Genomic DNA, 21,752 nt, shown 5'->3' on the forward strand with positions numbered 1-21,752 from the left:
CTACTCAGCCGCAAGAAATGATGAAATTTGGACATTTGTGACAACATGCATGGACCTTGAGGGTATTATGCTAAGTGAAATAGTCAGAGGGAGAAAGTGAAATACCATATGATCTCACTCATAAGTAGAAGATAAAAACAATGACAAACACACACATAGCAACAGAGATTGGACTGGTGGTTACAAGAGGGGAAGAGGGAGGGAGAAGGGCAAAAGGGGTGATTAGGCACCCACGTGTGGTGATAGGTTATAATTAGTCTTTGGGTGGTGAAAGTGAGGCAATCGTCACAGAATCTGACATATAGTACGATGTACACCTGAAACTTATATAATGTTATAATCCACTATCACTGCAATTTAAAAAAATGTTAAAAAGAAATATTGCCAGATAGTTCCAAATCTGCATATCTGGGCAAGTGACCTGCCCCCACCCCAGGAGAAGAGAGAGAGTGTACTTTCTTTAAAGAGTCTAAAAGAGCGAGTTTCCAGACTAAAAGTATCCAGCAGTGCCCAAAGCAATGAATTAAAATAAACCTACATCAAGGTACATCATTGTAAAACTTCAGGACACTAGGAACAAGAAAAAGAAGCTACAAGCTCGGGGAGGAGGAGCTGGAGCAGGAGTCAGCATGGCTCTGGAAGAGACTTCTTCAAGAAAATTAAAGTAATGAAATCCTGATGGGTCTAGGTGTCTGAACATATTGAGCAGAGACAACTGGTAAAGAATTTAGTGCATATGAAAAATTACACCAAAAAATTATTATTAACTCCAAAGATCACAAAAGTTTGTACAAAAAAGAAGTAATCACATATTTAGATCATTATGACTTTTAAAACATAAATTCATTTAAATGTATCATTCAATACAAACGAGTTCTCATCATTATACGTTTTCTTTATATTTAAAGGGACAGTTACTACTGTGTAAAGCATCCACAAATATTTCATGGTTAAAGTAGAATCTTGGTATTCAAAAAGGTTAGGAAGCATACCTAAGGAAGAGGAGATTATTGTTGAAAAATTATGCAGGAAAATGCCATTGTGATATTTAGAGGCAAGAATTGTAGAAAAGAATCAAGAAAAAATTCAGAAAGTAGAAGTGGTAAGATACAGAAAACCAACTGAACAGTAGACCAGAGGTGATAAGACCATGACAAAAAAAGAGAATTTCTAAACTCAAAGTGGTATATACGTATACAAATTTAAAATCAAAAAGACATTAATTTAAATTTGAGTATTGTTAGGATATAATTGTGATAAGGCTTATTTAAGATGGCACAACTATTTTTAAGGTATAATTTATTCCGTAATAATAATAATAGCTAATACTAGCATTTAATATATGCTACACATTTCTAAACACAACATAGAGTTCATTTAATCTTCACATAAACCTATGATGATAGTACTGTTCTTTTCCCCATTTTTAGAGATGAAAATTAAATCACAAAGAGGTAAATACTTTGTCCAAGGTTACTCAACTAGTAAGTATTAAAACCTTGACATAAACATAGGCATTCTAACTTCACGATCCACACTCTTTTTTTTAAAGATTGGCACCTGAGCTAATAACTGTTGCCAATCTTCTTTTTTTTTCATTCTTCTCCTCAAAGCCCCCCAGTATATAGTTGTAAATTCTAGTTGTGAGTGCCTCTGATGGTGCTATGTGGGACGCCACCTCATCGTGGCCTGATGAGCTGTGCCATGTCCATGCCCAGGATCTGAACTGGCAAAACCCCGGGCTGCCGAAGCAGAGCGCGTGAACTTAACCACTCGGCCATGGGGCTGGCCCCACTATCCACACTCTTAACCGCTTTATATGCAGTGGAAGTTTAAATCAAGAAAATTGTTTGAGTGCCAGGCACAAACTAAATGCCTGCATTTGTTACAGGGATTTTAAAAACAGAGTCTGTTCCAGGTATATTCAGAAAAGGGGTAGATTAAAACTAAAGTGCAGAAATGCAATTTGTAATAGCAAAATACTGATAAAAAATAATTAGTAATAGGTGATTGGAGGTACCACAGTTTATGCAACCACACAGAGGAGTACTGTGCAGCTTTAAAAAGGAATGAAGATGACCTCCTCTGTACAGTTTTAGAGTTATTTTGAGACTATAAGCAAAAACAGTGTCTAGAGTTTTCTTTTGTTTAAAGAGTACAACATAGATGGCAATGGGAAAATAAACCAAATTAATAAAAGTGGTTATGTAGGGGGAAGAGGGAGAGAGGATAGAAGCTAGATCGTTCAGGATGTCTATCTGTTTTGTACTTTTGCCTTTGGAGCTGTATAGATGTTTTATATGATTTAAAATAATAAAGTAAAAGCAGTTCCTAAAGATAAAAAACAAGCTGAAACAATTGAATCTAACTGTTAGTATGTCTGTGGCATAGCCATTTGAGAAGAATATTTTAAGTAACCTTAATACATAGTCTTTTACATATACATCCATAGTGGGATGTAACAACAAAAAGAAACACAAGGAAATTATAAATTGCATTCAATAGTGTTATTGTTATTAGTAATATTGGTATTGTTATTTTGAAACCCATTTGTATATATGTGGACATTTTTATGTAGTAGTTAGAAGCAAATAAGATTATTAGAATCTGGGATTTTTCATAGAAGAAAGATGGAAATATAAAATCAAAGAAGTTATGTAACATGCTATAATCTTAAGTTGGATTTGGTGGATTTATGGTATATACTTCTCAGGAAGAGAAGAATAGATTTGCTAATGCTGTCTAATCAAAGACGTAGAAGAAGTGTCAGTCCAGTGGTAAAAAGCACGGCAGCCTAGATTGTGGTCTGTATACATTGTTTCCTGCTGGTTGACTCCAGAGCCCAGGCAGGAGATCCGCAGGATAGACTGGAGAGATCTCTGTGCCAGAAGGAAGAGAAGGAGGGGTTCTGTGAAAAGGAAGTAGGGATCAACTTGAAGGAGCTCCCACTGGCTGATGATGGGACAGTTTGACCTATTGACTCGTCAAAACAAAACTAAACTAAATGGATTAAAATACAGCAAACGTGTTAAAACCCCTGAGAACTTAATGATTTCCCCCAAGAAGATTGTTATGATTTAAATTCTACTAATATCTGTAAATTAGCTTGTTTTTAACTATCTGTGAATACTTTAGTTGTCTTTAGTGTTTTTTCCTTCTTGTTTGTCTGGCAATCTGAGTGTATGTGCGTTTCACTTGAAATATACAGAATTGTTTATTACCACTGAAATCATTAGATGCATTTTTCAAAACTTTGTTTAGAAGTGAAAACAATACTGCTGATCAAAATGTTGGTAGGATTTCCGTCCTAATGGAAGAACCTTTTTCACTGTGGAGATTGTCAGAATTTGAACCTGTGGCTTTTAAATCACAACTGCAATATCTTCCTTGGAAAGTGGACTGTAGAATGTTCTGTGTGTGGAAATAATATAGGACCATTCCATATGGATTCTCCCATAGGCATGTCAAATTCGACATGTCCAAAATGAAACCTCATTATTATTAACAGTAGCACAATTGTATTCATCTGGATAACTCATTCCAAGTCACAAAATACAATAGTCTATTTTTGCTCTTAACCATTTGCTCCTAAAGCAGGCATACTTATCTCTCCATCCAATTTTCATAACACTGTAATTTTCTGCTTCAAAGAAGTTACTTCCAGATATTGTCAGAAATTAGTATAACAATCACATTTAGTCAAAAACGTTATATAGCATACTATATTAAGAAACAGTATCTGAGTATTAAAAATGAAAATAATGAGCTAATATTTAAAATTATTATTAAAGCTTTACTGGAACTCTGAGAATAGGAAAATGTCAAAAATTCTGAGTTCTCTCAGCTTTTAAGTACAAGCATAAAAGCACCACTGTCCTAAAATATTCCTTTATATAAAAAACACAATTTATTCACAATAATTAGTATATTCCTAGTATTTAATATCCATTTAATGAATAATAAAACAGTTTTTGAAATTTCAAATTAAATATACAGATTTAGCTATAGGAATAGTTATATAAAAATACAGTCTTAAACACATATTATTAGATTGTCGATTTTTCTCTTTTTTCTTTTTTTGCTAAAGATGATTAGCCCTGAGATAATCTTCGTCTTTTTTTGCTTGAGGAATATTAGTTCTGAGCTAACATCTCTGCCAATCCTCCTCCACTTTACATGTGGGTTGCCGCCACAGAATGGCCAACAAGTGGTGTAGGTCCGCACCCGGATTCCAAACGTGTGAACCCAGGCTGCCAAAGTGGAGCACACTGAACTTAACTACTATGCCATGGGACCAGCCCCTAGATTGTCAATTTTTAATTCAAGTATTTATATCTTATCAATGACTTCCTACTGGCACACTTACAAAGAAATTGGTTTAATCCGTAACATATTAAATGTTACAAATATTTTAATAGATATTTGGATGCTAACTGATTTGCACTCAATTGATCAATTAAAAAAATAGGTACAACTAGGGTACAAAAAATGACATTACCTTCTTTCACTGAAAAGGAGAAGCAAATAGATTTTTCGAGTAAAATTGTAAGGGTAATGTTGTACATTACGTAAATTTGAAATTTTCCATAATAAAATTTTTTAAAAGATTGTTATTCTAAAAAGCAAGAAAGAATTAAATACAATTAATTTTAAAGAGCCAGCTGAGATATATAGTTCTTGATAAAGCCTAAACTCTATCATGTGTAAATCACCTACCTAGTTTAAAAAATTTAATCTATTGTTTATTTTAAATAAACATTTATTTAGAAAAAATGGTCAAAGAAATAGGCAGAATAACTTGGTTTGTTTTTCTTACAGTCAAAGATGTTAGCAACCAAATAAATTATTTGGCCCACAAATGTGGTAGCGCCTGTTTTCCCCCAGAGGGAGATGATATAATTAGATAACTATATAATTAGATAACAACAGCCAACACTTATATTAGCTGATTACATGCTAGGCATTGTTATAAACGCTTCATACATATAAGCTTATATAATCCTCACTTCAACCCTAGAGTAGGCAAAGTTTTCATCGCCATTTTACAGATGCAAAGTAAGGAACAGAGATTAACGTGCTCACCTCACACAGCTGTGAAGCAGCAGAGCCGATACTCAGACCCTGGAAGTTTCACTTCAGTCTTATCTGCTGTGCTATACTGACTCTCATTATTTTGCAAAAATATAATTAAAAACAAATAGTAAGAAGTAAATATTTTCCTTAGGAAATATCCTAAAAACTTGCCTCATTTTTCAAGTGAATTTCACAATGTTCATTCCATATGACTCAGAACAAGCTGTCTTTCAACAATTACTTTACTAATAATATTGCAGAAAAGCAGGAAAAAAAAAACACTTCCAATTCAAATTTCTTCTGGGAAGTGGTTAAACATAAGAAACAACCTCTTCTGTTCATCTGTTAGAATACACATATCATAATTTAACAGAGGATTTCACATAATGCATAGTTACATATTATTAAAAATCATATAGTATGACCCTTTATATAATAAATGAGAGAATTTAAGCCCAGAATGTACTCAAGAACTGTTTAAGTAGTAGCTGGGTGTGCAAACCAAGGCACAGGTCAAGGAGAGAACAACATTCCAAACGCTCCGTTGGTATGCTTGAGACGGCATTTCTACTGGGCAGTGATAACCACGGTGCAATCCTTAACAGAAGAAACACAAATTTCTGGGCTTCCAAATGACTTACAGTGTACACATTTAGAGAGAACACATATTTACTAAATTCAGGATTATGAAGAAGTTTACAACCTAGTAGAAGAGAAAGAAAAAACACACACACTGAAAAATCTACAAAGACAACATCAAAATGGCATGGCATTTTCTCTCAAATTTCTATCATTCTCATGTTGCCAATCAGTTGTTCCTCAAATAGTCAGAATTAAGTCCAAAGTGTCAATTCCTTGTTAGCTCCTCTATGTCCAGAGAAGAAATTATCATTAAAGCAAAAAATGAAACTACTATTGTGTCAGACAGATTAAGTTCCTCAATAGCCACTACATCAGTTTGGTAAGGGTATAAGTGCAATAAAAGTTCACAAAAACACTTTAGTAAACAGCATGTCTAATGTTACTTATAAGCTTTGGAACTAGAATATTTTGAAATTAGTACACTGAGGATTGAGAGACACGTGGCAGAAGACCAGGCTCAAGTATCCAGGGTCTCAACAGCTACACACACGTTCCTGTCATTACTCCTTCGGGCCCACATGCTGCTTGGCAATAGTAGCTTACATTCTCACCCTTAACTCCTAATCTGAAAAAGAAACCAAAGAACCTATAAACGAAAACCAAAGAGTTCTGCCATATTTTCTCTCTATTTGCCGTCTTTTTAGTTTACATTATGTTGGTTTTAAGTTCCTACTGTGATTTCAAATATAAAACAGCAAAAATCAGTGTGCTGAAGAATACATTATGTTTGATAAATGGACTTTCTGGGAAAATTCAGAATTAACCAAAGAACATTTTATTTCAATTCTTGTGAAAAGCCTTTCTACATTATAAGAATTCTCTTAAAGCCTAAGTCATTATTAAATATGAACTTAACATCAGTAAAATATAATTCATTTAAGAATGAATACTGAGAGGAATAATACTCATCCTCCTCCCAAAAAGAAGTGCCAGAGGTACCAGTCGTCCTGTAATGCACCTCTGCCTCAGGGCGACAGGCATCAGGCAGCTCTGACAACTTTGTCTCCTTTTTGACTAAAAACAGCAAGGTCACACGCCAGTTTCCTACACTCTTCACCTAACATTATATCTACAGCTTCAATCACTGCTCTTCTTGCCAACTTTCTCAGAAAACAAACAAACTCTTGCTCCTTTTCCAAGCTAATTCTTCCACCTACAGTCTAGATTTGAAATCCCAATCCCTTGTGTCATCTGGAACCACCCTCCCTTGTACTGGATTACCTTTATTTACAAAACCTACTCAGTCCAGGTTCTGATCATTGCCTCTACACACAAAAAAGCCATCATTTTACTTTTTAAGAGTAAAGTCTTTTTATGGGCTGTCTTGCATCTCTCAAAAAGAGATGTTGAAGTCATAACCCCAGGTACCTATGAATGTGATCTTCTTTGGAAGTAGTGCCTTTGCAGATGTAATTAAGTTAAAATGAAGTTATTAAGGCAGGCCCTTAATCCACTATGACAAGTGCCCTAATAAGAAGAGAAAAAGAGATACAAGGAGAATGTCACATGACACTGGGGGCAGAGACTAGAGGGATGCATGTACAAGCTAAGGAAGCCAGTGACTGCTAGCAACCAACAGAAGCTAAGAGAAAGGCATGGCACAGACTCTCCCCTAGAATCTTCAGAGAGCGCACGGCCCTGCCAACATCTTGATTTCAGATTTCTAGTTTCCAGAACTCTGTGACAAAGACAATCACTATTAAATATTATAAATTAATTTCTGTTGTTTTACGCCACCCAGGATGTGGTAGTTTCTTACGGTAGCCTAGGAAAGGAATACAGTCCTTAATGACACTGTCAAGTTCCTTCTTTTTCTCATCATTTTAAGATTTAACACTTCAGTAACCTGGCATATGACCCTCTCCAATTGATAGACACCAAAGGTTTTAAATAACACCATTACCCCCACCCTCAACAATCCTCACAGTATTTTCTCTTAGTTCTTGTTCAGTTCTCTGCAGTATTTAACACTGTATTAAGCCTAATTCATGCTTCTAGGGTTGCCAGAAATAGCAAATAAAAATACTATGTTTTACCTGGCAACCCTAACCACTACGAAACTTTTAAGATTCAGCTCCTATCTCAACTCCTCCCTAAAAAATATCCTCTGTAAAATGCTAGGTTAGATGACCCCTTCTACACTCCTAGAGCAACGTAAGCAAATAGATAGTAATGGTTCCAAATAGGAAGTGCTCATGAAAATCACCTGGAGAACTTTTAAAAAGAAATACTAATTTCTTATGTACTACTTGAATTTTCAAGAAGTTCGCCAGGACACATCACATCATGGCAGCGTGAGAGGATCCTTTTTTTGTTTTTTTCACTTTAATCACAGTGAATAAAACATTCATAACCCAACAAGGGCTCCTTTGCATAACACAGCAGGACGCCAGAAAGGTCCACACATCGGTACCTACAAAGGTGGATGAATTGGAGTACAGAGAGGAAGCTGAACAGGGGAACAGCAGAGACAGAGCGCAGGATCCTGGCTCTCAGCTACAGCAGGTGAGCCGGCAGCCCCCAGCCCCAGAGAACTGGGTGGGCAGCAGAAAAGGCACGCATGTGACTCGAGACAGCCAGCTAGCCACAGCAGCACCTGTGGCCATGGGAAATGGAGCAGCAGTGGAGGTGGAGCCCCATGATCCTGAGCACCTCCCATCCCCCAGCCTGGGCTAGGAGCCTGGTAGCAGCAGCACAAGTGCACACAGAACTAAGACATTCCCACCACAGCAGGTGACCACAAGGTAACAGGCAAGAGGTAAGAGGGTGCCCCACATACCAGGCTTCCTCCCCACCCTCCCCCTTCCTCCACCACAGCAGAGAAACATCCCACTCAGGTGATCCCAGACACGGCTAAAGGGCCAGCTATCCCTGTGCTCCTAGTGGCAAAGCCAGCAACCACAGAGACACCGCAACAGCAAGGCATCAGTGACCCCAGAACGGCAGGCAGCAGAGGAAAGGAGCACCAGCAACACCCCAAATAGAGGTGAGGAGAACATGCAGGACCTCACATAAAGCCAGAGGCAGCACACGTGAAATATATCAAAAATTAGCGCTATAGGGCCACCTACTGAAAACAAAAGAAAGGCTTCTAATCTCCAAGTAGTTGAAAAGTTTGAATCAAAACAAAGCTATACCTAAATAAAACGTATTTGATAAACCAAATGTGCTGGCAGAGGAATAACTCAGCAAGCACCACAAAAAAACCATGGTACCATGGCAATACATAAAGCAAACAACTCTCCAAAAGCCAAACATAAAGGCATGGAAGATTGTGATCATAAAGAATTCAAAACAGCTGTCACGAAAAGAACTCAATGAGCTACATGAAAACTCAGAAAGACAGCTCAATGAGCTCAGAAATATAATCAATAAACAGAAGGAATACTTTACCAAAGAGATAGAAACTCCAAAAAGAGATGGAACAGAAATTTTGGAGCTGGAGAACTCAAAAAATGAGATGAAGAATGTATGAGACAGCACTGGAAATAGAGCAGATCATATGAAGAACAGAATAAGTGAGCTCAAAGATAGAAACCTAGAAATGATGCAGGTAGAAGAGGAGAGAGAACTAAGACTTTTAAAAAAGGAAGAAATTCTACAAGAATTATCTGACTCCATTAGAGAGGGCAACATGGGGGTAGCCTAGCCTCTTTCATAAGGGTACCTCATAGCTTCTCTGGTGAATTCTACCAAACATTCCAAGAAGTCCCAATACCTAGTCTTCTCAAACTCATCCAAAAAACTGAAGAGGATGGGAAGCTTCCTAACTCATTTTAAGAGGCCAACATTACCCTGATGCCAAAACGAGACAAGGGTGACACATAAAAAGAAAATTACAGGCCACTATCACTGATGAACATAGATGCAAAAATCCTCAACAGAATATTAACAAATCAAATACAACAATACATTAAAAGGATCATACACCACAATCAAGTGGGAGTTACTCCAGGGATGCAAGGATGGCTCAACATCAGCAAAGCAATCAACGTGATACACCACATTAACAAAATGAATTTAAAAATCACATCATCATCTCACTAGATGCAGAGGAAGCATTTGACAAGATTCAGCATCTATTTATGATAAAAACTCTCAATAAGATGGGTATAGAAGGAAAATACCTCAACATAAAAAAAGCCGTATATGACAAACACACAACTAAAATCATACTCAATGGTGAAAAACTGAAAGGTGTCCCTCAGAGACAGGAAGAAGACAAGGACACCCACTCTCACCACTCTTATTCAATATAATGTTGGAAGTCTTAGCAAGAGCAATTAGGCAAGAAAAAGAAATAAAAGGGATCCAAATTGGAAAGAGAGAAGTAAAACTGTCACTATTTACAAATGACATGATTTTATATAGAGAAAACTCTAAAGAATCCATCAAAAAACTATTAGAAATAATAAATGAATACAGTAAAGTTGCAGGCTACAAAATCAACATATAAAAATCAGTTGAATTTTTATACACTATCAACGAACTAGCAGAAAGAGAGATCAAGAATACAATCACAACAAAAAGCATAAAACACCTAGGAGTAAAAGTAATCAATGAGGTGAAAGACCTGTACACTAAAAACTAAAAGACACTGAAAGAAATTGAAGACGACACTAAGAAATGGAAAAATATTCCATGCTCATGGATTAGAAGAACTAACATAGTTCAATGTCCATATTACCTAAAAGAATCTACAAAGGGCACATTTGTATGGTCTTGGATGGCAACTAGACTCTTGTTGAGGAACACAATGTAGTCTATACAGAAGGTGAAATATAATCATGTACACCTGAAATTTATACAATGTTATAAATCAATGTTACCTCAATAAAAAAAAAAGGAAAGAAAAGTTCACCAGGTGATTTTGACAAACCTCTAATCCAAAACTGCTATTTATATAACACTGAATACAGACTGGTTGTTTACTTGCTCCCCCACAAAAGAAGAATTAGTTAAGAGGAGACACTGTGATTCTCCTATCACCTATACCTAGCAGAAGAAAGCACTGAGTATCAATATGACGGGTTGGCAAAATTATACCCATGGGCCAAATCCAACCAACTGTATGATAATGTAAATAAAGCATTATTGGATACAGCCACACTCATCCATATACATATCACCTACGACTACTTTCAACCTATAACAGCATAAATAAAGAGCCAAGAAAAAGACTACATAGCTCACAAAGTCTAACATATTTAATACCGAGTCCTTTACAGAAAAAGTTTGCTGACCCTTGACCTATATGGTGAATGACTGAATAATCAGCAATGACACTACATGCAATCAATTTGAAAGTCAAATTAACATGTGTATTAACATAGATATCTGGAGCTTTATATATGCATATGTGTGTATAAAAATGTCTGAAGAACACATAAAATAGTACAATGCTTGAATAAGTTCAAACTGATGATTACTCTTATTAGATGCATAGCAGTTATCATCTTAGTTAACATGAAAGAAGACTTTACCACCTGCACACACTTTTACCCACTTAGTTCCCCAAATATACTGTGATTATTGTGATTAGCTAAATACATTTCTTACAATGAACCTCTTTGGGCAAACACTTTTTCATTTCACAGGGAACAAATCAAATAGTTTTTAAGATCTAAAGCAATGACATTGTTTTCACACCATAAATGTTATCTTGTTCTGATAGGTACTCTTCACCTAACCAGCTCTCATATCTGACTTAGAACATAGCTAAGAAATTAGAAACAAAAAAGGGATACTTTTACAGCTACGCTTCTTGCAAAGTCCATACAGAAAGAATCTGTGTGTATAAATATATATATACATACATATACATGTAAAGACATTTTTATATTTACATAAACATGTTTATATGTAAATATATAACTTACTTGATACTACTTATATCTTTAATATATAGATATAATATATAAAGATAATATACAACTCAGCCTGTTAGTTCTTTATTACACATAATTATATACACTATATAAAAATAATATATATCATTAATCTGAAAAGAATACATAAAGATTAACTCAGAGCCTACTGGTTTTTTTTTTTAATTGAGATATAATTGACACATATTATACCAGTTTCAGGTGTACAACATGATTCAATATTGGTTCTTAATTATACACACTCCATACAAACTTGGTACTCTGATTTCAATAGTCAATCCAAAATAAAAGTACCAAATTTTAATGATAAAAATTTTTCCCCAAAGCAGGCTAACAAACTAGAGGGGTAAGAAGTATCACATGTCACCAGTCTTTGGGTAACTTATAAAAGTTTTTAAAGCCTTGCTACACGAAGTCATTTTTTTAGGATGGGGGAAGGCGGAGGGACCTTGGTTGGCATCCCATCAGCAGGGACCTTCTTAGAAATGTGTGATCTGCTTTTAAGAACATCCTCAGGTGATCTGTATGCACATCCAAATTTGAGACCTCTTGATCCAAAGACATTAAACCAAGTGAATATTGCTAGAAGAAAATACTGTCTAGAAATATTCTTCCCCTTCTTGCCAATCATTCAAACCCAAATGGAGATTCAACTTCATAAAATACAGATGGTAAACTTACAACATTCATTTAAAAGATGACAATACCTTGAGCACTTGAACTTGACCTTCTGTAGTGATTTCCTTTAGCAGCTCGCAGAAGGACTGACATAGACCTACTGCATATGTCTGAAATTTAATCAGAAGTCAAAATATACATATGACTATATCTGCAATATCAGAAAAAACATAAAATTCAATTTCAGACTCATTATAATCTATTTGAGAATTATATACTAAACGTCTAAGCATATAAAGTTTCAACTAGAACTCTTTGGAAAAAGTTTAGGAAACAAAAATACAGTTTATTGCTATAGTGATTTTCATAGAAATATAAGGATATAGTTATTCATAGAGCATACTGTCTGTGTTAAAGAATATAATTCATGGAACTGCATCACATCAGCTGTGTAGCGGGCAATGCTTATAAAGTTTTTTCCTCCTTAGAAACAGATCAATATTTTAAATTTTGAAAAGGTACCTCCTGATTTTAAAAGAGAAACAAAATAACTACACAAATTTTTACAATGCAAAAGCTACAACATACCTGTAAAAACTCTGTTGATGATAAAAAGATATAACCATTGATGATCTTAAAGCAGGTTCTGAGATTTTCTGAACTTCGTTCTGCCAAAATAATAACTTTTTTTAAAGAAAGAACTAATGCATCATTCAAAATCAGTTTAAATGAAGTGATTTATTTAAAACTAAGTTACATATCCTCCTTTACAAATATTTTCTGAGTGCTATTCAGACTACTAGTATATAGATATCTATCTAAAACCTGGCGCCAATCTATAACTTAATGCTTTCCCATATACCTCCCACAAGTTAGAACAATTTAGAAAAGAATATCAAAGTTTCCTCTTTTTTCCTTTCAGAAAAGAACTTACTAACCATTTGACTCAGCCTTTCATTTCAAACTAAATTTTTAGTGCCAGCATGGCAAACAACATGCAATTGAATCATTTCACCATCATATTTTAACATCTACTTAAACAGGTTCACTCAATAAGCATTTAATGAGCATTTAATATTCAGTACTGCACTGCTACTGAATATGCTGCCCTACATATGAAAAGAGTCCCAATTATATCCCAAAATTATATCGTGTTTAGATATTCTCAATCCTTGGTCTTTGTTCTTCAATTCTGTTCCCCTATAAAAACCTACACAAAAAGGTTCTAAAAAATGTAACTACCAGAACAGCATAGGAAAAATACATCACTTTTAGCTATTCCTTTTAAAGTCCAAAGTAGAAAGCTATTTTGTTAAAATTAAATATGATCAAATGTTCATGCAGTGTTATTTTACATCTTATCACATACAATAATGATACAATAGAATACAGATTGGATGTATATAATTATACAGATCAAAACATGATCCCCAAATATCATCTATATCTAAAATCTGCCATTCTTTGTTGCTAATATTTTAGAAATTCTACTCAGTTGCAATAGGACACATTAAAAACAATTTCTTTTCTGGCAAAATATTGGCGTGGCCCCTGGGAGCTTATCTAATCCATAAACTGGTAAAGTGAGAAGACATCCTATTCAGATGAGAATTTCCAGCTCCATGGCCGAGTGGTTGAGTTTGCACACTCTGCTTTGGCAGCCCAGGGTTTTGCCGGTTTGGATCCTGGGTGGGAACATGGCACCGCTCATCAAGCCATGCTGAGGCAGCGTCCCACATAGTATAACCAGAAGGACCTACAACTAGAATATACAACTATGTACCAGGGATCTTTGGTGGGTAGAAGAAAAAAACAGAAGATTGGCAACAGATGTTAGCTCAAGAGCCAATCTTTAAAAAGGAAAAAAAAAAAAAGAATTTCCCATATACTTTCACAAGAAAATGACAATCCTATCCCTAGCTCAAAACGTCAGTTTTACAGGCATTATTAGTTCCTACACATTAGGATTTAACAGACTAGTTTAAAATGAGGATGTGGAGGGGACAAGGACTGGCAAACTTGTTACCACGCTAATTAAAGACATAAAAATAAACAACAAAGGCTGCCATTTAAATATTTTTCACAACAAAAGTAAGATAGAATCTCAGGACAAAGGGGCAGGCCTTCATACTGGATAAAGTTATCCTTATGGAAAATTCACACTGTCCTTTTCTCTTGAAGGAGGCAGTCTAGTCAAGTCTGGCCTTGTGCACCTTGTTCAGGAGACCAACACTGCACAGCAGACTGTTTGGCAACCACTGTGAAATGAGAACTTAGAATGGTTACATTCCAGGCATGTCAGAAATATAATTTCTAAATCATTGCCATCTAAAATTTTATCAAGATCTATGATGAAAGAAACAATATTTAAGAAAGATTGATTTTAAAAACCATAGCGCCCATTTCTTCTTACAGATATTTAAAAAACTATTCCTGGAACAATCTATAAAGCAAATACTCAAGTGATTAGGTCACTTCATACTGCTTTCCATGTCCCCACTGGGCCATGGAGAGCTTCTACTAAATTTTCTAGGGCATGCTATCATCAGCAAACATTAAATACTGATATTAAAAATAGCCCTAAAATTAATCAATTTATCTATTTTAAGGTATACTGAACACAGTTCATTATATTCATGAGTTCCTAGCGAGACTCTGAGGAAAGATTATTGTCTGGTCCTAGTATCAGAAGTTGTAGTTCAATCATGCAACAGATCTGTATTTATTTTCAGACTCTGAATAATTTAAGTCAAATGTTCTCAACCAGGGCCAATTCTGCCCACTAGGGTACATCTGGTAATGTCTAGAACTTTGTTACAACTGGCATCTAGTAAGTTAAGGCTAAGGATGCTATTAAGCTTCCTACTAAGCACTGGACAGCCCCTCATGACAAAGAATTACCTGGCCCAAAATTTCAATACTGTCCAGACTGAAAACTCCTAATTTAAGTGACCAAGTTTTTCTTTCACAGACTATGAGAACTCTGAGGCAAATCTGTGGCCCACCAAAATATCTGGTTAACGTGTGCATATATGATTTATATCTATTACTCTCACTATAATTTATACTTTGCTCCTCTTTGTTTTTCTCTATTCTTTTGCACCTATTTTTAATTTGTACTTTCATGTAATTTTATTTATTCTTTTAAGTTTCTATAAAGGGAACAAAGAGAATACATTATTGAATTACATTATAGAGATTCAATAGGAATCTATGTTTAACCATACTATTTAATGTTTATCTTTAGAAATGCAATTATAATAGTTTAGTCTTTTATTTCAAACTCTGATGGAATATAAAGGCTAAAATGATTAAGACAGCCTACAGCATCATCAAGGCGGGTGGGAAAAAGGTCCTTCCAAATTAGATAGGAAGCTACCAACAGAACAATTTTATTGGTCAAGGAGCATTAGTTTGGCATTCACAACAATATGGACAAAAGTCAGTCAGATGTTTATCTTTTAAGTAATGAGATAACACTATAAAATAGATTTAAAGGATTTTAAAAACAAGCCCTTAGAACTCAATTATTAGAATTACTTTTAGTTATAGCCTCTGGTTCTACCTAAAATATCTCTGGTTCTACTTACATTTAGGGAAAACAATATAAAATGAGTTTTAGCCTTGGTTTTATTTACACTAATTAACGTACTCTAAAATTCATTAACTTAAACATCTTAAAGTGTTCAAGACTGTTGGTTTTCTGTGTTATAAATGAAAATGAGAAACTTCCTGTCAGTAGCTTTATTTCTACTTAGAAAAAAATAATACTATCATATTCATTAAATAAATTTTTAAAAATCACTGATCTAATGTCTTTTCACTGATAAGAAAAGTATGTGTTCATTTTGATCTATATTTTCAAAAGATTAAAATAAATATTCTGGTTATATTTCAAAACACATTTTAAAGCTCATCTGAAAGAACGTATATACAAAAAGCTACACATCAAATATTAATTAGTTGTGTGATACTCAAACAAAAATAAATGTAATACTGAAGTCAAGGTAAACTAAACATGCTCAGATATAATTTGTAAATAGAATTTCTTCATATTATTGAAGCGAATATACATACCACAATGCATAAAACAAATTACATAAAATTTTTTTGTTTTGAAAAACAAAAGTAGGGAATATGCAATTCAATAGCATCCATATCACCTATATTTATTGATACTATTTATAAAATAGATTTTTTTCAATCTGTGAAAATTAAAAAAGTTTTAATCAAATATCAATTTTCACAACAATGAAATTTCACTAGTTTTTGATTTGGTTAAGTAACAAAGCCCACCAAACCAGTGGTTGGGTATTTTTTCTTTTAAAATAGCATAATGTTAATAGTAATAGTAGAAGTAAAACATATAACTGCAAAACACTTAAAGAGTACTTACTATGTGCCACACATTGTTCTAAACACATAAAAGTCCTTATAGATTTGTAAAGACTATGCATCAACTACAAAGCTTTCTATAGTAAAATTGTACTATAATACTTACATAAATCTACACTCAAAATAGTGTCATAAGGCTATAGTAGGGTTAGTCATAAGCTTTTTGTTTACACCTCTTCCTCCTGGCTACCAATCCTCTCTCCCACATTGTAAAGGCCAGGCATGCTGAATTTGGGGTGGATTACAAAGGTGAAGTGAAACCACTGTGTGAAGTCATCCATATGTGAAAATGGCTGAATCCCGCTCATGACAAAGTTGATAACGGGTCTGGCTGAGGTTCCCATTCTTAGGTCAAGTATAAAGAAGCACTATGGATTACCCAGAATGGCACTGCATGTGGTCTCGAAGTTAGGAAGAACAGAACTCATGGGCTTCCACCAGAGAGTAAAAGGAGGTGAAGAGGATGTTTCCTATTCTCTTTCTCTCTGATATCTTAAAGACAAAACTTTTCCTAGGAGTCTAGCAATGAGTGACTGGTCTATTGCCACTGTCTTCATCTTTGGGAATTTTTTTCCATAATTTTATGGGGACGCTAGATGATAAATAGCAAATGGCTCTTCCTTAGGAAATAGACGGTATTTTGATATTATTTGAGATGTCATCTATTCTGAAGATTGGGGTAGAAGAGAAAAACTCAGAAAACATGAAAGACTAATTACATTATCTAGATACCATGGTCATCCAGCAAATAAAAAGATACTTTTTTTAATCAGTTATAATTATGATTTAGTACACATTTGCTGATACTGTCAAAGAGTGAGTTTACTTTTCCAGTATATCATTATACCTCAGTAATATTTTTGCCTCTAATAAAATTACTCACTATAACTAAGTTCTCAGAAAAAATAGTCTTCAGATATTGTCATAGTAAGTATGCCTTTTTTCCTAGTGTTTTCCTACATAAACACCCTCTCCTGACAATATTAAACTATTTAGTTAGTATACCCAAAATTATACATGAAACTGAAGATGTTTCATGAATGAGTCTTAAAGAATGGGGACTCTGGGGCCTGACCAGTGACACAGTGGCTAAGTTCACATGCTCTGCTTCAGCAGCCCGGGGTTCACTGGTTCGGATCCCAGGTGCCGACCTATACACAGCTCATCAAGCCAAGCTGCGGCAGTGTCCCACATACAAAACAGAGGAAGAGTGGCACAGACATTAGCTCAGGGACAATCTTTCTCACCAAAAAAAAAAAAGGGGGGGACTCTGATGGAAAAAACTTAAATAATTTTTACATTTTATAAATAAATAATTTTTAAAAATAGTGTTTTGCATATTGAAAAAGAAGCAAAGGGCCAGTAAATAGCACTGTATACAATTCTTAACGACTCCATGAGTTTAAATTGTGAATCTGCACTGGTAAAATCCCTCACAAAACAACAACTCTATAAACAAAATATTATTTTTTAAAAATGTAAGATATTACATTCTAGGGAATGGTAGCTGATATGTAACAGAAAAATATTGATTTTTTTATTATTATTTATCATCAGAATACATGATCAGATTGGCAAAAAAGAATCTAATTAGATCTCATCCAAGGTGCCTTAAAGAGACAGTTTCCTCCTAGCACGGTGTCCAAGTTCTCTGGTTTCACGTGCCAAAAGAGTTCTTTCAAACACATTAAAGTTCATGATTTCACAGCTCATACATAACACTTCAACAAACAATACATATGATTTTCTGATATTTAATAATCTTGATTTTGATAGTGCCTTAGCTAAATCAGAAATATGTACAGAGCTCACTTGTGAACAACTGATAGCACAAAGTCATTCTGTAAAAGAAAGTGGATAAAACCATGGTGTATAGAAGCAGTTTTAGAGTAGTCTTTTAAATACCTTATAGAACTGCTATCAAACATAGCAAATTTACTAGGCAAAGTTCAAACTTTAGTAGTTTCCTAAGAATAAACTGCTTTTATTTAGTAATTTAGTAAATTTAGTGTTTGCTCTTTAATAAGCAGAAAGTTCTAATTTTGGTACACAGAAAAAAATCTAAAAATTATTAAAACACTATGCAACTTATTTGTCAATATCAGGGATGTTAGTAAAAACAACAGGTATAATTTAAAGTCATCTATAATGGCCAAAATTATGACTACATTCAAAAACAGTATTAAGTTTATGCTTTAATACATACCAAGAAGTGGTGACATATTCTGAAATATACGAAGCAACTCTGGGGTAATACATGGGCTGTTCTCCAAAGTCACTAACCTAGAAAGAAAAAAAAAAGATTAAATCACTTTCCACAATCATTAAAGCTGTTAATAATGCAAGCTAAATACAAAAAAGCTGTCCCATCTAAAGGAAGAAAAATGGGCAATACAGAAAGTTATAAAAATTATCTTTCTAGGAAAAAAATTACCAAACTCATTAAAATTAAAAACTTATCTATAAATCATAATTATTATTTTTATATACACAGCAAAAATAGGAAAGTAATCACATACTAATATAGTTATAATACAGTTATAATAATAAAGCAAAACTATGATTTTTATAGATTGGTCAAGGAGAGATAAAAACTATTTTGTTTTTATTTTCTCGATATATTCTTCTGTCACATGTAATTGATGTATCCCTTCAACGAGACACTGGGCTAATTAATTAGTAAAACAACTTATGCTAAATGTTTAATAAATATGAACTCAGTAAAACAATCAATATGAACAAAGGCCAATTACAGGCCAATCTCACTCACAGCATTAGCAATTTAAAATAATCAGTGTATAAAAAGTAAAACATATATGAGTTGCAGTTTATCACAGAAGTGTGCAGTTGGTTTTACCTCCGGCACTCCCACCCCCACAAAGAAGTTAAAGGAGAAAAGACATGATTGTCACAATAGATGCAAGAAAAGAGGTGAGGGGGATCCTATTCAAAACCCAACATTCACTACAAAAACTCTTCTCTAATTAGAAACAAAAAGGAACGTCCGTAACCTTCTAAGAGAGTACCTACCAAACACTCATAGAAAACACACCATGTCATGATATGCAGAAACCCATTCTCTGCAAAAAACAGAACGCCTCAAAGAACATTCTCTATTACCTTATCTACCTTGACATCTATTGAGCGCATGTATGGAGGGCCTCGCACATGATATGCCAAGTGAGTCAATAAAAGATACAAGGGTAGCAGAAGAAAAAGTTAAATAGTCTTTATTTACAGAAGACATGACTGATAGAAAAGAGAAAGAATTCATAGACAAATTATTCAAATTACTGAGAGAGTTCAGCAAGGTTGCTAAATAGATCCATACACAAGAATCAATTGAATTTCTATACATCAAATACTTAAGATCTAAATGGATGATATTATAAGAGTCATAGATAACAACATTCTAACATCATAACTCTCTAAGCTGTTATACAGAATCAATAAAACTTGAATTCAAATTCCTACAGGGTTTTCCTTGGAAATTAGGCAAGCTGTTTCTAAAATTATTTGGAAGGCAAATGACCAAGAACAGCCAAGAACTTTCTTAAGAAAACAAAAAGTATGGGGAATAGGAGGAGATACTTGCTTTGCCAGATATTATGACTTACTAAAAAGTCACTGTAATTAATATTATAAACAAAATAAAAAGCACAAGAAACAGACCTCTTAGTGTGTGACAGATGAGGTTCCAAAGCTAAGTAAGGAAAGTTTAGACTACTTAGTCTTCGGTGGTGACATACTAGACCTCTACACCTCACAAACAACACAGAAAATAATTCCAGTACTTATATGAGAAGGTTAAGGCTTTACTTTACAAGACGTCAGGAGAACATTTTTGTGGCTTTAGGTTAGAGAAAGATTAAAGGAAAAGATGAAGAAACATGACTATATTAAAGTTAAAAATTACTGTCTATCAAAAGATGCTTCAAAAAAGTTAAAACATAAGTCACATACTGGAGAAAACTGTTTTCAATATATATAACTGACAAAGGAATAGTATCTAAAGGAATAATATCCAAAAGATACTATTCAATAAGAGAAAAATGGACAGAACACATGAACAAGCATTTCATAGAACATACAAAAATTGGCAATAAACTTGACTATAAAAAATATAAAGATATCCAACTTGACTATAATCAAGAAAATGTAAATTATAACCAAAACAAGGTACATTTTATCCCCATCACATTAGCAGAATTTTAAGTCTGACATCCACATATCAGCAAAGCTAGAGAACAGCTGGAATTCTTGTATGCTGCTGACAGGAGTGAAAGTTGATATAATCACTTTGGAAAATTATTATTATTATTTGGTAAGGTTGAATATGTATATACGTATATACCTATGACCTAGCAACTCCATTTCTAGTCAGAAATGTACATAGTGCATAAGATTTCATACATTTGTGCTAGGAATCATGTACAAGAATGTTCAGAGTTGCATTATATTTGAATATCAAACAAAATGATGAATAAGTAAAGGAATTCTGTTACATTCATACCATTAAATCCATCAATGTGGATGAATCTCAAAACAGGGAGCAAAAAAGAAAGTTAGAACACATATAATACAATTTATATAAAGTTAAAATGTATTGTTTAGAGATACACACACATGTGATTTCAAAAACATTAAAACAAAAGAAAGAAAACCAAGGAATGAAAACAAAAAAAATGGTACAGTGGGTCATCCCCAGCATGGAAGTAGGGTTCCACAAAGATGCCACACCATGGGATTCACAGGCATTCTTACTGTTCTGTTTCTTAACCAGGGTACAGAAAATAGGTTTTCACTTTACATAAGTTATAAATAATTACAAACAATATGAGCCCCATATTATTTTGTATTTATAAACTATTTCAAAAATATTAAATGACAAGATTGCGGGGGTCACAGGAACAACCAGCCACCCCCAAAATGAAGTCTTTCCCATGTACACAGTAATGATATCTCTAGACACCTTACCCCAATCAACAATAACAGGATTTGATTCACTTTTTAAAGAATAAAACTTCAGGAAAGGTAAAAAGACTTTATCCTATTCACCTTTAAAATAAACATGAAACCAAAAGAAAAACTACAATCCAGTCATGGGATTTCACCAAGAAAAAAAGTGAAGAGCAT

General features: G+C 34.2%; 1 protein-coding gene across 2 annotated transcripts in view; it reads right to left on the bottom strand.

Annotated features, from left to right (window-relative positions):
• Positions 1–21,752, bottom strand: part of IPO11 (importin 11) — a 224,076-nt gene that overhangs the window by 108,356 nt on the left and 93,968 nt on the right. For both annotated transcript variants that reach the window (XM_014848523.3, XM_014848524.3), the window contains exons 22-24: positions 18,823–18,899; positions 12,810–12,889; positions 12,311–12,391 (exon numbers count right to left, since the gene is read on the bottom strand). In XM_014848523.3, coding sequence (XP_014704009.1) covers positions 12,311–12,391; positions 12,810–12,889; positions 18,823–18,899 — 238 coding nt within the window. The remainder of the gene's footprint in view (positions 1–12,310; positions 12,392–12,809; positions 12,890–18,822; positions 18,900–21,752) is intronic.

Source organism: Equus asinus, chromosome 10 (assembly GCF_041296235.1).
Source record: "Equus asinus isolate D_3611 breed Donkey chromosome 10, EquAss-T2T_v2, whole genome shotgun sequence".
Taxonomy (NCBI): Eukaryota; Metazoa; Chordata; class Mammalia; order Perissodactyla; family Equidae; genus Equus; species Equus asinus.